Genomic DNA, 16,597 nt, shown 5'->3' on the forward strand with positions numbered 1-16,597 from the left:
CTCCCCCCATTCAGGTCACAGTCATGTCAGTACACGGCCTACATGGACAGTGTCTACTCCTGTGAGATGCTGCGCTCTGCTCTGCCACCACTGAGCATTGTCTTCAGCCTCACCTCACTGAGGACGCCAGCCCTGTGAGTGTGAACAGCACGAGTTTCCTCCCAGCGAGCAGCATCAGCTCAGCAGCCCGGCAGCCGCCAATCACTGCGCTCCCCAGACTCAGCATGCTGCATTTACTGCGCTCTGATTGGTCCGCTGTTCCTGCCTTCTGATTGGGCGTGCAGGCATAGCTGGGCGGAGTTAGGAGCAGTAGCATTACCCAGGGTAAAACCTCCCCCCTCTTCCGGCATTAGCTGTAGTCTCTCCCGTTACGCGGAGACACAAAGGCAGTAAGGAACGGTGTGGAGGGATGGACGCGGCGCCCGTGTACGAGGCTTAACGGTCACGGCGGTGCCCCGGCTAGTGTTGTGTGTCAGCACCACATCATGTGAGCTGCCCCCGGGATGTCATGGGCCGCTGGGGACACGCAGGATGCTGGGCAGCTGCTGACGGTCACTTGCTCTTGAGACAGGGGCGCCTGTGGGGCAAGAAGATGTACAGGGGCTACTGAATGCCAGCCCCGCAGCCCCAACATGGAGGTGGTGGGAGACTTCGAGTACTGCAGGAAGGACCTAATCGGGCATGGAGCCTTCGCCGTGGTGTTTAAAGGGCGGCACAGGAAGGTAAGCGGCCTCCCTCCTAGGGGACTGTCTCGCCCAGCGCCCCTCTGTGCCTAATCATAGGGAAGATCACAGCCAGGGCTCATGGCTACAGGATTCTGGGCACACGTCACCTGCCTGCCAGTCATACAGTCATGCCATCATAGTGTGATTGTCACCTGCCGGCGGTCATTACACGGGCTGCCGTCATAGTGTGAGTGTCACCTGCCGGCGGTCATTACACGGGCTGCCGTCATAGTGTGATTGTCACCTGCCGGCGGTCATTACACGGGCTGCCGTCATAGTGTGTTTGTCACCTGCCGGCGGTCATTACACGGGCTGCCGTCATAGTGTGATTGGCACCTGCCGGCGGTCATTACACGGGCTGCCGTCATAGTGTGATTGGCACCTGCCGGCGGTCATTACACGGGCTGCCGTCATAGTGTGTTTGTCACCTGCCGGCGGTCATTACACGGGCTGCCGTCATAGTGTGATTGTCACCTGCTGGCGCTTATTACACGGGCTGCCGTCATAGTGTGATTGTTACCTGTCGGTAATTACACAGGCTGCCGTCATAGTGTGATTGGCATCTGCCGGCGGTCATTACACGGGCTGCCGTCATAGTGTGATTGTCACCTGCCGGCGGTCATTACACGGGCTGCCGTCATAGTGTGAGTGTCACCTGCCGGCGGTCATTACACGGGCTGCCGTCATAGTGTGATTGGCACCTGCCGGCGGTCATTACACGGGCTGCCGTCATAGTGTGATTGGCACCTGCCGGCGGTTATTACACGGGCTGCCGTCAGTGTGATTGGCACCTGCCGGCGGTCATTACACGGGCTGCCGTCATAGTGTGATTGGCACCTGCCGGCGGTCATTACACGGGCTGCCGTCATAGTGTGATTGGCACCTGCCGGCGGTCATTACACGGGCTGCCGTCATAGTGTGATTGGCACCTGCCGGCGGTCATTACACGGGCTGCCGTCATAGTGTGATTGGCACCTGCCGGCGGTCATTACACGGGCTGCCGTCATAGTGTGATTGGCACCTGCCGGCGGTCATTACACGGGCTGCCGTCATAGTGTGATTGGCACCTGCCGGCGGTCATTACACGGGCTGCCGTCATAGTGTGATTGGCACCTGCCGGCGGTCATTACACGGGCTGCCGTCATAGTGTGATTGGCACCTGCCGGCGGTCATTACACGGGCTGCCGTCATAGTGTGATTGGCACCTGCCGGCGGTCATTACACGGGCTGCCGTCATAGTGTGATTGGCACCTGCCGGCGGTCATTACACGGGCTGCCGTCATAGTGTGATTGGCACCTGCCGGCGGTCATTACACGGGCTGCCGTCAGTGTGATTGGCACCTGCCGGCGGTCATTACACGGGCTGCCGTCATAGTGTGATTGGCACCTGCCGGCGGTCATTACACGGGCTGCCGTCAGTGTGATTGTCACCTGCCGGCGGTCATTACACGGGCTGCCGTCATAGTGTGATTGGCACCTGCCGGCGGTCATTACACGGACTGCCGTCATAGCGTGATTGTTACTACTTGGCAGGATGGATTGTGTGTGTGTGTGTGTGTGTACACACACACTCTCATCTCATTGGTATTTGTGGGCAGCGCCTCCACTTTTCCCTTCCACCTGTGTTGATCTGCTCATATTGTGTGTTATTCCAGGTACATGACCCCGCTGCCATCTTTCAGTACACAGGTGTATCATGACGTAACATGAAAACAAAATTAATAAATAGTTTTTGCCTACCCATGGCTCCTCTCCAAGCCTTTAGTATCTAGAACCATCTAATGTCTTTCACACTGAGCGATGTTATATACGACTACATTCCGGGATCCCTCACATCACTAGTCTGCTCTCTGGTGAAGGAGTGAGGAATGTCTCGTGTTGGGGCAATTAGTTTCCAAATGTGTTTTGTGTTTTTTGTTTTATTTTTGTTCCCCTTGGAGATTCACAATAGGGAATTGTATAGTATTATATATAAGCTTTTCTAAGCTAAATTGAACAAAACTTAATCACTTTAGCAACTCAAATATTTGCTCTGGTGAACAAGTTCCCATCACCCCATGCGCATGCAGCTTGCAACAGAAGCAGGCAAAAACCTGTCCTGCTGGCACACAGGACTGACCATATCCACGACTCTTAGCCCATTGCTCATATTTAGCCTCCTCCTATTCAGCATGCATTGTGGGAGGTGCAGACATTTGGGGGTAGTAGGCCTAGCTGTAGCGAGTGAGGAATTGAGGGTACTTGCTATCATTAAAAGGGAAGTGGTGTATTGTTTTTGTTACTAAGTGACTGAAGGGGAAACAGGAAACACAATATTTTAGTTTTGTAGGAGAGGGGTACGCTGTAGAGATGCACAGCCTTGGTCCGGCATCCAGTCTGGTTCTGGGTGTCTCAGGGCCCAGAAACGTCACGGTGTCGCACAAAGCCTAGATTCTAAACCTTACTCAACGTCATGAGACCTAGTAAGCGCCCGAGGATCTGGGGCACGTAAGTGATGACCGGCTGCCGTGGAGGATCGCTTGCTGGACCAGTGCTGTGCGTATCAAATTGCTAATCTGTGGTCCACTATGGTGACTGTAATTGAAGTGAGTACTGTTCAGACCATCAGGATGGCTAAACCTCAGTCCCCGGTAAGACATGCCTTGCTCACCATTCTGGTTAATCTAGGCACTACAGTGCTCCATTGCTAGCCCCCCGGTCAGGATTAAAGGGTGAATATGTAAACTGTACAAATAGTAAATGAACATTTTTCTATTAGAACTGACCGGCGATCTTGGAAATTCTGTGCAACCTAAATGGAGTTGCGTGTTAAAGGGAACCTGTCACTAGAAAACATGCTATTAACCTGTAGATATGGGGTTAATAGCGTTATTAACCTGCCCGGCGCCAGCACTTAGCCAAATGCTGCGGGGAGAAAATGACCTTCATTCCCCCGGCAGTGTTCTGGGTTCTCAGGGCGGGTTCAATCACTGCTCTGAGTATACCGCACTCCCGACCTTGTCTGACAGTCGGCCCCAGTGCTGAGGCAGGGTAAGACAGGGGTGCGATTACAGCCGCCGCTCTGTATACTCAGAGCAGTGACTGAAAACTATTATGTTTCTATTATACTTTTCCTCTGATTGCTCCACTCCTGGTTTTGGCCTACAGATACTGAGATAAAATACTGACTGTGACCAAAGAATAGGGCGAGGTGTGCAGAGTGAAATTCAGGCTAGTAGGAAGGATTCCATATAACTTTGTATAGCTAGCTGGTCCCCTCCTGACCTGACTGATGTCTCACAGGCTGTGTACATTATTACAGTACATCCCCCATGGCATCTGGCGGGCACAGTGAAGGGAGATATTGGTCTCAGATTTATCTGCACCATGTGTGGAAAGCTGCAGGAGGTTTCTCTTAATAATGTACCCATCCTGTGGTACATCTGTCATTCCTAGAGGGGGACCGGCCAGGGTGTCTCATCAGGAGAGGAACTCCGACCACTTAGACATATGTGAATAGTGTTCACATTTGTTCTTCGATCTGATCCCAAATCTGTGAGTATAGTGTTCCTTTCAAAGCGGTTGTATAAAATTTCAAAAAACTGTGTTCTTTTACAAAACCCGTAGCTTGTTTTTGCGGTACACCGAATTTGTGGGAGACCGCAAAAATCACGGCAAGTGTAAAAGAAACCTAAGGGCTCATTCAGACAGCGGTGATTGTTCTTGTATGTAAAAAAAAATATATACCCCAGTGTTCTGGATCAGAGTTTGGTCATTGTGTTGGGTTTTACAGTCTCATCATTTATTTTTTTGCTCACAAGAACTTCTGAAGTTTCTCCTGCCAAACAAGCATGAAAATTGGGACAGCATCGTGGTAGTATCTCAGCTTTGTCCATTTTTTATTAATTCCACGTGCTCATTGTCTTACATTGGCAAGTTTGATCCGCGACTCATATCAAAATCAAATCTCTGTGCTTTGGTGCGTACCACTTGGCTCCCAAAAATAGACATCTGAAAAGACCCACAGTTTATGGGCAAGTCCTATTCAATATGTGGTTGCCACTATTGACTGCACACTAAGGGCTCCATGTCAGACCACCCTCAATGACAAAAGCAATGTTAACACCCAGTTGTCAATTTAGTCCTACATTTCTAGGAGCCATAACAGAGGAACAGTACAACGCCGAGGTGCTCCAGGATTATTACATGGTGACAACAAACAATACCGAAGCAAACAAGTTAGGTTTGGTATATCAGAAAGTCCTTGGTTAAATAAGTTCTCTGGGACTTTGCTAATGTTTTCTTATGGGGTTAAGAACTTACTAGTAGTTGCTAACTACCTTCCTGGTCTGCCCTGCACCGTCATCTGCCACCTCAAAGTGGTTACGCACCGTTCCTGCCAATAATATTGCGGCTTCATCTCTTCGTCTTTCAGGCTGTTCTGTCGACGTGGCATCACTGTCCTCATCATGCTGATTGACAGCCACCTTCCCGCAGTCAGGCACCCTTAAGCCGCCTGTCAATCAGCATGACATTGGCAGGGACGCCCCACTGACAGAACGGAAGAGATGGAGCTGCTCTGTTGACATGACCTCACCAGAAGCTGCAGAACCGCTTGCAGGAGCAGTCCGTAACTACTCAGACAGCAATTTTTTGCAATAAAACCTTTTCCTCCTGTCCTCAGATGTATTCTGATCATAAAAGTAAAGACTGTAAATACAGTAGCGTGAAAGCTCCTTGAGTCTTTGGTAATAACAGGGTTGTCCTAGTAAGACATAAAATGTATAGTCAATAAATCATTGTTGGCTATCACCTGTAATTATTTATAACAGCCTGTAAAGATAATACTATTCCAGAGGGTCCGGGGCATAATCCACGTGCCCATGTCCCCAGTGTCTTCCATCAGCAGTGATGAAGGTATCGGCCTTATCGTCACTTGCTCCTTATGATCTGGATGGGTTGACAGTGCTGCAGCTTGGGGATTTGTGATGTAGAGCTCATACAGCCAGTCTGACTGCTAATGTGGCCGCAGCACATGCTTCGCCTTCTCACATCATCGCCATCCAAATTTCAGGGTTACTGCCATAGTACTGGATTTTGCACCTCTTGTCATTGCTCACCTGCTCGATGCAGCTAGAACTGTCTCCAAGCCCCTCTGCATCTAAGGATTAAATGCTCCATAATCTGTGCTTTTAGTATTTTGGTTCTTGAGGCTCTTGTACGAGCTTATGTGCTGAAAGCCAGGAGGTGGCTGGGATGATTTAGTCAGACCTCCTCCTTCTCTACTGTCTGCTGACAAATGCTTGCAGAGATCTTCTGTACCCTAAAACGCCGGATCCATGAATAGGTTTATGATAGTTGTATAGATTTCCTGTTTATGGGCTCATTCACGGATATACTGAATAATACACTTATTTATATAGCACCAATATTTTCCGCAGCGCTTTACAATATAAGTGTGGACAAGTACAGACAATAAAGACATTACAAAGTAGCACACAGTTCAGTTACAAGAACAGTGAGGGTCCTGCTCGTAGGCTTACAATCTATAAGGAAATGGGGGGCACAGTAGGTAGAATGTGTTTGTCATATATGGTCCAGCCATCACTATAATAAATAGGGTTTATGATATAAAGCTGAATGAGCGGTCATCAGCCAGTATCTAAGTACAGTTACCAAGTGCTATTGGATGCATGGAGGATGTGGAGACAGATGAATAAGAGGGACCAGATTCTGGGCAAATCTAGAAGATGGAACAGAGAACAGTTGGATTGCTGTAGTGAGGTAATAGGCTTGTCTAAAGAGATGTGCTTTTAAAGCGCTCCTAAAAATGTGTGGGCTAGGTGTTAGTTGGATCGTCTGGGGTAGTGCTTTAAAAAAAAACAAAAAAAAAACCTGGCGCAGCACTAGAGAAGTCTTGAATCTGGAAGTGTGAGGTTTGGATTATGGAGGTTTAGTTCTTAGATCAGTTGCTGAATGGAGAGCACAGGTAGGATGATAGACATTGATGATGGAAGAGATGTATGGCAGTGCAGAACTGTGGTGTGCTTTGTGGGTGAGGGCAATGATTTTGTACCATACTCCGTAGCAGGTGGGTAACCAGTGCAATGACTGGCACAAGGTGGATGCATTGGTGTAGAAGCTGGACAGAAATGCAATCCTGGCTGTCGCATTCAGAATTGATTGTGGAGGAGAATGTTTGGTGAGTGGGAGTCCAATCCTGCTATGTTTTGTAACCTATACTGTTGCTTTATATAAGTCAATCGTATTTAAAAGGACCTTTCGCCTGGTCAATACTGCCCAGTTATTGCTCTTATGTTTTATGTCTGATGCCCCTCTGAGTATGTTGTTGTTGTATTGCTGCTTTTTTTTTTTTTTTTTATTGTAAATCTACCATATAATTCCAGGGGTATGTACAGTGTGCACAGAAAGATGTCAGTCAGTGGTGTGGACGGGTTATACAGCGTTCGGTATTCAGAGAACTGGTAGATCTGCAGCAGATAAAACAAAGATTTCATCATGAATGCAGTAAGCGACACATCAATGGAATTACTATTTCTGCCCCCACATCATGCTCCTCTAAGATGAGGTAGCTAAAAACTGATGACCGTTCCCTTTATGCAAAGTGTCAGTAAATATAATCATCTTGGCTACATATCGCTCATACCCAGTGTCCTATGGATGTGCCATACGTTGAATACCTCTGTAAAGATCCTCCTTTATTTTGCTCTGTCCTCATTACTTTGTCACATCATCGCTGTGTTTTGAGACGTGGTTGTGCTAATCATATTTGTTTTTAAATCCATGCCAATGACTGAGCGCAGCTGTCTGCAAGGGATTTGGCAAACGGATCGGTGGGCTCTGCCAAGATTTCAGAGCAAGAGCACATGAAATGTAATTATTACTTTTGTTTCTAATGCTTCTGTGGAAAAGTTTGCTTTAATCCCTTTTTTTTTTTTTTTTTTTTTTTTTCTTCCCCCCCCCATTTAGAAAACAGACTGGGAGGTGGCCGTTAAAAGCATCAATAAAAAGAACTTATCAAAGTCGCAAATCTTGCTTGGCAAAGAAATTAAAATCCTAAAGGTAGGTGTAATATTCATTTTAGTCGAAATATACAATCTTGTTCCATCTGAAAAAGCAATAGTTGCAGTATAATGATAAGTTATTTGATAAAGGGGTTGTCCAGTCTAAAGCCCCCGTCTCACATAGCGCGATCGCTGTTGCGTCACCAATTTTGTGACGCAACAGTGATCTCGCTGCGTGTGACACCTAGCGGCGATCGGGCCCCTGCTGCGATGTCGCTGATCGTGCTCGAATGTCCTGGGCCATTTTTTGATCGCTGGTGTCCCGCTGGCCAGCATGCATCGCTGTGTTTGACAGGGACAACGACGGACGACCTCAATACTACAGGTCTGAGAGACAGGGTCCCAACGACCGTCGTATCGTTCAGTATCATTGCTGCATCGCTGTTGAGATCTGACTGTTTGACATCTCACCAGTGACCTCGTAGCGACGCACCAGCAATCCCTACCAGGTCACATAGTTGTCGGGATCGCTGGTGCGTCGCCAAGTGTGACGGTACCCTTAAGTTAAAGTATGCAGTTTTTCTGTGACTGCAGACTTGTGGACCCCCACATTGCGCTCACAGTGCATTTTGAGGATTCTCCGGTGCTGGCAATGGCGAATGCATGACTGCAAGTATGTGATTTGTATACAGTACATGCGGTCATGTGCCATCTAGATGGATGCGGCCTCACTCACTGAAAATGAAGTGAGCAAGGCCGGATACAGTCTAGTCGGAATGTGGCAGGTGTATTGCTTTAGCGCACTTGACCTCATTTATTTCTTCTCCTCCTGCCAGGTCTAGTTCTTCTTCCCTTGTACATTTCACGTTGTTAATAAGGGCGAGTGAGGAAAAAGTTCCCATTGATCTGTAATGCTGAGCAAGTGCTGCAGATGTCAATGTCCGTGGGCAGTAAAACACCTGCGTGCCTTCGGTCCTCCTATGCAGCGCAGGCAAGAATTAATTGATAAGGTGCATGCACAATGAATATTCCCCAGGGTGTAAAATGAAGGGTTAGGTTCATAGCAATGGCATTCTCCATGTTGGACAGCGTTGGCGTGTGATGAGAAATCTCAAAATGTCAGACGCAAACATTGTCTCCATCTGGAAATGCCACGGTGTCTGTTTTTAATTAGTTTCGCTGGGCATTTTATTTCTATGTGGCCGGTGGCTACAAATCTCCCAGGCCATGTGATGGACGGATTACCGTTAGTACTTGTAACAAGCCATACACCGTGTGACCAGGACAGATTATTGTCCCAAGGACTAAATTGTAAAATAAATAGCAATAATAAGCTTGGTGATGGTTTAATGTCTATGTGATTAACAATCATTATTTTGACACCGACAAACGCATTATAGCTAATATTGGCAGTTGTAGTTTATAGCGACCATTCATGTTCGATCACACTGGGTGATTAATGACCCATGTACAACCAGACCTGACATGATAAGGTGAAGTTTCATCCTCGCTGGCTAGGGAAATGTTACGATCATGCATTTATCACATGTACAGCAGGTGAAATAAGTATTGCTCACGTCCCCAATTATCTAAGTAACTATATTTATAAAGGTGCTATTGACATGACATTCTCACCAGATGTCAGAGAAAACCCATATATAGCCACATGTAATTTTTTTCCATCTTGCTTCAGTCATTCTGTCTTTTTATTTATACACTTCTATTTTTTTTTTTTTCTCCGCTTTCTATGTACACTACCGTTCCAAATTTTAGGGTCACCCAGACAATTTTGTGTTTTTCCATGAAAACTCATGCTTTTATTAATCAAATGAGTTGCCAAATGAATTGGAAAATCTAGTCCCGACATTGACAAGGTTCGAAAAAAGATTTTTATTTGAAGAAATAATTTTCTCCTTCAAACTTTTGCTTTTGTCAAATAATGCTCCCTTTGCAGCAATTCCAGCATTGCAGATCTTTGGCATTCTAACAGTTGATTTGCTGAGGTAATCTGGAGAAATTTCACCCCATGCTTCCAAAAGCCCATCCCACAAGTTGGGTTGGCTTGACGGCCACTTTTTGCATGCAATACGGTCAAGCTGCTCCTACAACAGCTCAATGGGGTTGAGATCTGGTGACTGCGCTGGCCACTCCTTTACAGATAGAATACCAGCTGCCTGCTTCTTCCCTTAATAGTTCTTGCATAATTTGGAGGTGTTCTTTGGGTCATTGTCCTGTTATAGGATGAAATTGGCTCCAATCAAGCGCTGTCCACAGGGCATGGCGTTGCAAAATGGAGTGATAGCCTTCCTTATTCAAAGTCCCTTTTACCTTGTACAAATCTCCCACTTTACCAGCAACAAAGCAACCCCAGACCATCACATTACCTCCACCATGCTTGACAGATGTACTTGTCTTGTTGCTCAGTAGTGCAGCGGGACCTCCCACTTCTCTTTCTACTCTGGTTAGCGCCTGTTTGTGCTCTCCTCTGAAGGGAGTAGTACACACCGTTGTAAGAAATCTTCAGTTTCTTCGCAATTTCTTGCATGGAATAGTCTTCATTTCTAAGAACAAGAATAGACTGTCGCGTTTCACATGAAAGTTCTTTTTCCAGGACGTCCCTCCTGATATCACCACCAGGAGGTTGTCCTTCTTATCCTTGATAGGGACAGGAACACAGAAGAGGTTAAATAGCTCCTCCCCACTAACACCCTTCAGTGTTTTTCCTGTCCCTATCAGGGACAGATGCAGAAGAGCCCAGCGGTGAGTGTACCTGTGAATCCTGGTGGCAGGAGCTACCGGGAGCGGTGCCCTCTCTAGGGGTTCCCTGGTGGCGATCCCGCCACAGCAGCACTGAAACCGCAGGAGGTCCCTCAGCGCTGGGGTCGAGCTGGCTGCTCCCCATCAGGGCGCATCCCCTCGGAGGGTTCAGCGCCACAGCAGCTGCTGGTCCTGGCTGCAGGACGCTGGCACCTCAGGTCCCGGATTTCCGGCGCGCCGCGTCATCGGGAGCGCGCCAGTGATGACTTCCGGGGCGGGGCCAGGAAAACATGGCGGCGCCCAGCGCGACGCGGCCTGGGCAGCAAGGTACACCATAGGGCCGGGGTCACGGAGATCCTGGCGCCCTGTACAGGGAACGGCGTCAGTAGGAGGCGGAGAAAATACCCGCACAGATCCTCGCATAGAAGGTGGCGCAGCAGGCATCATCAGCAGCAGCTGGGCTCGGAAGGAGGACGAATCAGATGTCTAGAATCCGGGTAAGGCGACTTCTTAAGACACACCGACGGACAGCACACTGACTCAGTAGAGATGGAAGGTGGTAGCCATTCAGACGTCCAGTCCCTTGAGCCAGATCCGGACCATGTGAGTAGAGGGGGTAGTAGGGTCCTTTACAGGTCTCGACACAGACATACAGGACCCGCTTTCCTATATTTTTTTGCAAGCCAAAGAGGCACCTAAGCAGTCCACCTCGACCACCAGGAAAAAACCTAGCAAATACCCCTTATGCTCGGCCAAGCTCCCGTCAGGACATACGAAAAAGTTATGTGAGGACTGTATATCAGGGGACACACTCCTACAGGCTGTCCGAGATACAATGAAGGTAGAAGATTCTACTGAACCACGAACAACCCAAGAAGAGATGTTCGGAGGGCTGAGAGCCCGTAGAAATACAGTATTCCCAGTTAATAAACATATAACAGCGATGATATTAGAAGAATGGGAATAATCGGGAAAGAAACTAATAGTCCCAAAAGACTTCAGGTACCGTCTTCCTTTTGATCAAGAAGAAACAAAAGTGTGGGAGATGGTTCCGAAGATCGACATACCCGTAGCCAGAGTCTCAAAGAAAACGGCTATCCCCTTTGAGAATTCATCCGGCCTAAAAGATCCAATGGACAAAAGATCAGAGGACCTCCTCGAGAGAGCCTGGGAAGCATCAGCAGCCGTTATGAAGGCTAACATAGCAGCCACCTCGGTAGCCAGATCAATGAGCTTATGGGTGGGGGAACTAGAACTAGAATCAGATTAGAGACACAACCCCCAGAGAGGAGATCCTAAAGTCACTACCTCTCCTAAGAATGGCTACCGACTTCATGGCGGACGCCTCGGCGGAATCGGTCCGTTTTGCCGCAAGAAATAATGCCTTATCTAATGCAGCAAGGCGGGCGGTGTGGCTGAGATTCTGGACAGGAGACACTTAGTCGAAGAACAAGCTGTGTTCTATACCCTTCTCTGGGCTCCACGTCTTCGGCCCCGTATTAGATGAGCTACTCGAGAAAGCTTCCGACAAAAAGAAAGGCTTTCCGGAAGAAAAGCCTAAATGAATGCCTTTTTATCGGAGGACCCGCTCCCATCCCAGACAGGACTATAGGGGAAAAGGAAAGTCTGGCAGGTGGAGCTACCCGAAAGGAGGAAGAGGAAGAAGTTCTCCTCAGGAGCAGAAGGCAAGACCTACCAGAGAATGACGTGAGGAAGACTCCGTTACTTCCAAAACATCTGGAAGGATATTACCCAAAACCAGTGGGTTCGGAATACGGTCGCAGATGGTTACAAAATAGAGTTCACGAGCGACTGCCCAGAAGATACTGTGTAACTCAGACCCAGTCTCAGGTGACCCACCAAAACTGTTAAAAGACGTACAGGACCTGATAGGGGGCCATAACCCGAGTTCCCCATGCTCAGATTTCAGGGTCACTACTCAGCACTATTCTCCATAAAAAAACCAGGAGGAGAATACAGGACCATAATAAATCTAAAGCCGTTAAATCGGTGGGTGACCTACAAAAGATTCAAGATGGAATCTCTGAAAGCAGTCATACCATTAATAAAGAAGGACTCTGTCATGTGCACCCTAGACCTAAAAAGTGCCTATTATCATCAGGGCTGTGGAGTCGGAGTCGGTGCTCATTTTGGTGGAGTCGGTATAAAATGGACCGACTCCGACTCCTAAAATATATAATAAATTGGGTACAGTAATTCAATGCAGGATGTGCTGAATATTTTTTCATAGGAGTTTGGGAAAGTTATGAAATGTCCTATAAATGGCTGTTCTATTCCTGATCTAAGGCTACATTCACACACAGCGTTTTTCCTGTGTTTTTTGAGGATACGTTTTTCAGCTGCAAAAGCTGATCATCTTTTTAAAAAACTGCATCACCTGAAAGGTTTTTGAGCTCATAGATAATGTTTTCAATAGCAAAAGCAGATTAGAAATCTGCTCTATCTATCCATTTATCCATATCTATCTGTCTATCCATATCGTATCTGTACCAAAAAGAATGAAAACCGAGTAGTACACCAATATATATTCTGTTCTATCTAAATATCTTGATTATTGGATCATAAAAATGATTAAATGTCTGAGGGTCACATTGTACTACAATAAATTTTTCACTTAAATATAAGCAATATGTGTGGGAGTCGGAGTTGGAGTCGGAGTCGGTGTAAGGGAAATTGAGGAGTCGGAGTCACAGGTTTGGCTTACCGACTCCACAGCCCTGATTATCATGTGCCCATCCACATATCTCACCAAAAATTCCTCAGGTTCGCGATAAAATATCACGGGAAAATACAACATTACCAGTTCTGTTGATTGCCATTCGGACTCGCCTCGGCGCCCTGGATCTTTACAAAACTCATAGCGGAGATCATGGACTATCTAAGGGAAAGAAATACCCTTATCATACCGTACTCGGACGACCTGCTGCTAGTGGCGGACTCTCCACAACAAATGGAGCAAGACCTTACATCCACCATATCAGTCCTACAGAGCCTAGGGTGGGTAATAGGCTGGACTTATTCCAATTTAAGACCAGAAAGAGAAAAGATGTTTCTCGGAGTCATACTGAACTCGGGGAAAGAACGTTCCTTCCTTCCCCTCCACAAACAGCAGGCAATCACACAAGAGGTCCAGTGGGTCCAGAGACGCAAGTACATCTCCATAAGGAAAGCCATGAGAGTCCTAGGTCTCATGACTTCATGCATCTCCAGTGTACAATGGAGCCAGTTCCACTCAAGAATCCTACAAAGAGAAGTCTTGGCGACCTGGGACGGCAGAGAAATATCGCTAGACAAGAACATGAGACTCTCCGAGGAAGGAAGGCAGTCCTTTTCCTGGTGGACAAACACACAAGACCCTGGAGACTGTTGCCATGTACAAACGTCACTACAGACGCCAGTTTCAGAGGCTGGGGGGCTCACATGGAAGGTCGATACCTCCAGAGTACATGGGGCCCATCAGTACGCAACCGGTCCTCGAATTACAGAGAGCTCAGGGCAGTCTGGGAGTCGCTAAAAGCATGTCAAGAAGAACTGAAGGGTCAGAATGTTAGGATCTTCTCCGACAACTCGACTACAGTTGCCTTCCTTCAACATCAGGGAGGCCCCAGATACCGTCACCTCCACGACCTAGCGCACGAGAGCTTTTGCTGGGCAGAACAGACAATAACCTCAGTTACGGCGGTCCACCTGAAGGGATCCAGAAATCAGGATGCCGACTTCCTGAGCTGAGAAAAGATTCAATCTTCAGAGTGGTTACTAAGTGAGGAGGTCTTCACACAGCTATCCCAACGCTGGGGGACACCAGAGGTCGACTTATTCGCCACAAGAAAGAATTCAAAAACAGAGATTCTTTTCGCTCAACCCGGCAGACAACCCAACAGGAGTAGACGCGTTAGCCCAGGAATGGAACATGGAGCTCGCTTACACCTTCCCGCCGCTCCTTCTTAAACCAAGGTTCCTAAGAAAGATCCAGGAAAACAGAGCATCAGTAATATTGATTGTTCCTTACTGGCCCAAAAGAAGCTGGTTCTCACTAAAATGGATGGCATGGGAAGACCTGCTACTATTACCAGTGAGACGCGACCTGTTAACTCAGGGTCTCTTAGTTCATCAGAAACCCGAAATGCTACAACTGTCGGCCTGGATCCTGAGGCGGAGATCCTAAAATCAAAAGGACTCTCTAACTTAGTAATATCTACCATGCAGAATAGTAGAAAGCCGGTAACCTCGGCTATATACCAAAAGATCTGGAAGACATTCTGTTCTCTGTGAGGGACCAGTATCAGTCATTCGGGGTCCGGATATCCCGCAGATTCTTTCTCCAGACGGGCTTTGACAAAGTACTAAGGCCTAGTACGCTGAAAGTACAGGTGTCAGCCTTAAGTTCATACTTCGACTTCCCCCTAGCCAATCATCTCTGGATGGTGAGGTTCATAAAAACTACTCAGCGGATGAGACCCACAATCCGTAGCTCGATACCACCTTGGGATCTTAGCTTGGTCTTAAATGAGCTGCACAAAGACCCGTACGAACCACTAGAACAGGCCCCTTAAAATCAGTGACATTTAAAGCCCTATTTCTAGTGGCAATAACTACTGCTAGGCGCATAGGGGAGATTCAGGCCCTGTCTATAGAGCATCCATATTTGAAGATCCAGGAAAACTGCATCATCTTAAAACTAAATCCAGCCTTTTTTCAGAGTGGTTACAGACTTCCACCGGAGTCAAGAAATTGTACTACCGGCCTTCGGCCAGAATTACAACAACGAGAAAGAACACTCTCTCCACCTCTTGGACGTTAAAAGAACTGTCCTCCAATACTTAGATGTTACAAAAGACTGGAGAGTAGACTCTAACCTCTTCATCCAGATGGCAGGCAAAAACAAAGGTAAGAAGGCATCGAAAGCTACCCTGGCTAGATGGTTGAAGTCGACTATCAGTGCAGCATATGTGTCGGCAGGAAAGACTCCGCCAGAAAACCTTAGAGCCCATTCTCTAAGAACAGTTTCTGCCTCATGGGCAGAGAGCGCGGGAGCATTTATAGACCAGATATGCAGGGCCGCAACCTTGTCTAGATTTAATACCTTTTGCAGACATTTTAAATTAAATGTTATGGCAAATCCTCAGACAGCCTTTGGGAGAAAAGTCCTCCAAGCTGTAATCCCACCCTAGTTGGAGTAATTTGGTAATTCTCCTGGTGGTGCTGTCAGGAGTCCATCATGACAGCACCCCTTTTATACCCTCCCTGGAATTTCCTATCTGATGTGATGTAACGTGTGGTAGGAAGTTCAATAAAATTGTGTTGCATCCATCCTGAATTGTGTTGGTGGGGAGGGGCTATTTAACCTCTTGTGTGTTACTGTCCCTATCAAGGATAAGGACAACCTGCTGGTGGTGCTGTCATGATGGACTCCTGGAAACACTATTACCGGTAGGACTAATTCCTACTTTTTCTGGCCATTTTGAGAATGTAATGGAACCAACAAATGTAATGCTCCAGATTCTCAACTAGCTCAAAGGAAGGTCAGGTTTATAGCTTAATCAGCCAAACTGTTTTCAGCTGTGCTAACATACTTGCACGAGGGTTTTCAAGGGTATTCTAACCATCAGTTAGCCGCCTTACACAGTTGGCAAACACAACGTACCATAAGAACACTGGAGTGATGGTTGTTGAAAATGGACCTCTATACACCTATGAAAATATTGCATTACAAACCAGATGTTTGCAGCTAGAATAGTCATTTACCACATTGTATAGTGTTTTTCTGAGTCATTTTATGTTGGCTTCATTGGAAAAAATCTGTGCTTTTCTTTCAAAAATAAGGACATTTCTAAGTGACCCTAAACTTTGGAACGGTAGTGTAATTTTTTTTGCCAGTTTGCAAACTGTTTGTTCATTTTATATCAAGGTGTCTAGGGATGGCGATGCTCCATTTTGTTGGAGGTATTTTTTTTTAAAGTTTCTGATTCATGTGACCCATGCAATGATTACAGCACTTCCTATTTAAACATTCATTTTTGTTATCCATGATTAAGGACTGGTTTACAGTTGGAAATGCGTACGAAATTTATATTTTATTGCCCGGATGAA

At 47.0% G+C, this 16,597-nt stretch overlaps 1 protein-coding gene across 2 annotated transcripts in view; it reads left to right on the top strand.

Annotated features, from left to right (window-relative positions):
• The first annotated feature begins 308 nt into the window (after nucleotides 1-308).
• Nucleotides 309-16,597, top strand: part of ULK2 (unc-51 like autophagy activating kinase 2) — a 185,297-nt gene continuing 169,008 nt past the window's right edge. Inside the window, exons 1-2 of one of the 2 annotated variants that reach the window (XM_073573475.1) lie at nucleotides 309-722; nucleotides 7,695-7,787. In XM_073573475.1, the coding sequence (XP_073429576.1) occupies nucleotides 633-722; nucleotides 7,695-7,787 (183 nt within the window). In that variant the 5' untranslated portion in view covers nucleotides 309-632. The remainder of the gene's footprint in view (nucleotides 723-7,694; nucleotides 7,788-16,597) is intronic. The other variant, XM_073573484.1, reaches the window with a different exon arrangement.

The sequence above is a fragment of the Dendrobates tinctorius genome, unplaced genomic scaffold, assembly GCF_039654945.1.
Source record: "Dendrobates tinctorius isolate UK_male_01 unplaced genomic scaffold, ASM3965494v1 ptg000007l, whole genome shotgun sequence".
NCBI lineage: Eukaryota > Metazoa > Chordata > Amphibia > Anura > Dendrobatidae > Dendrobates > Dendrobates tinctorius.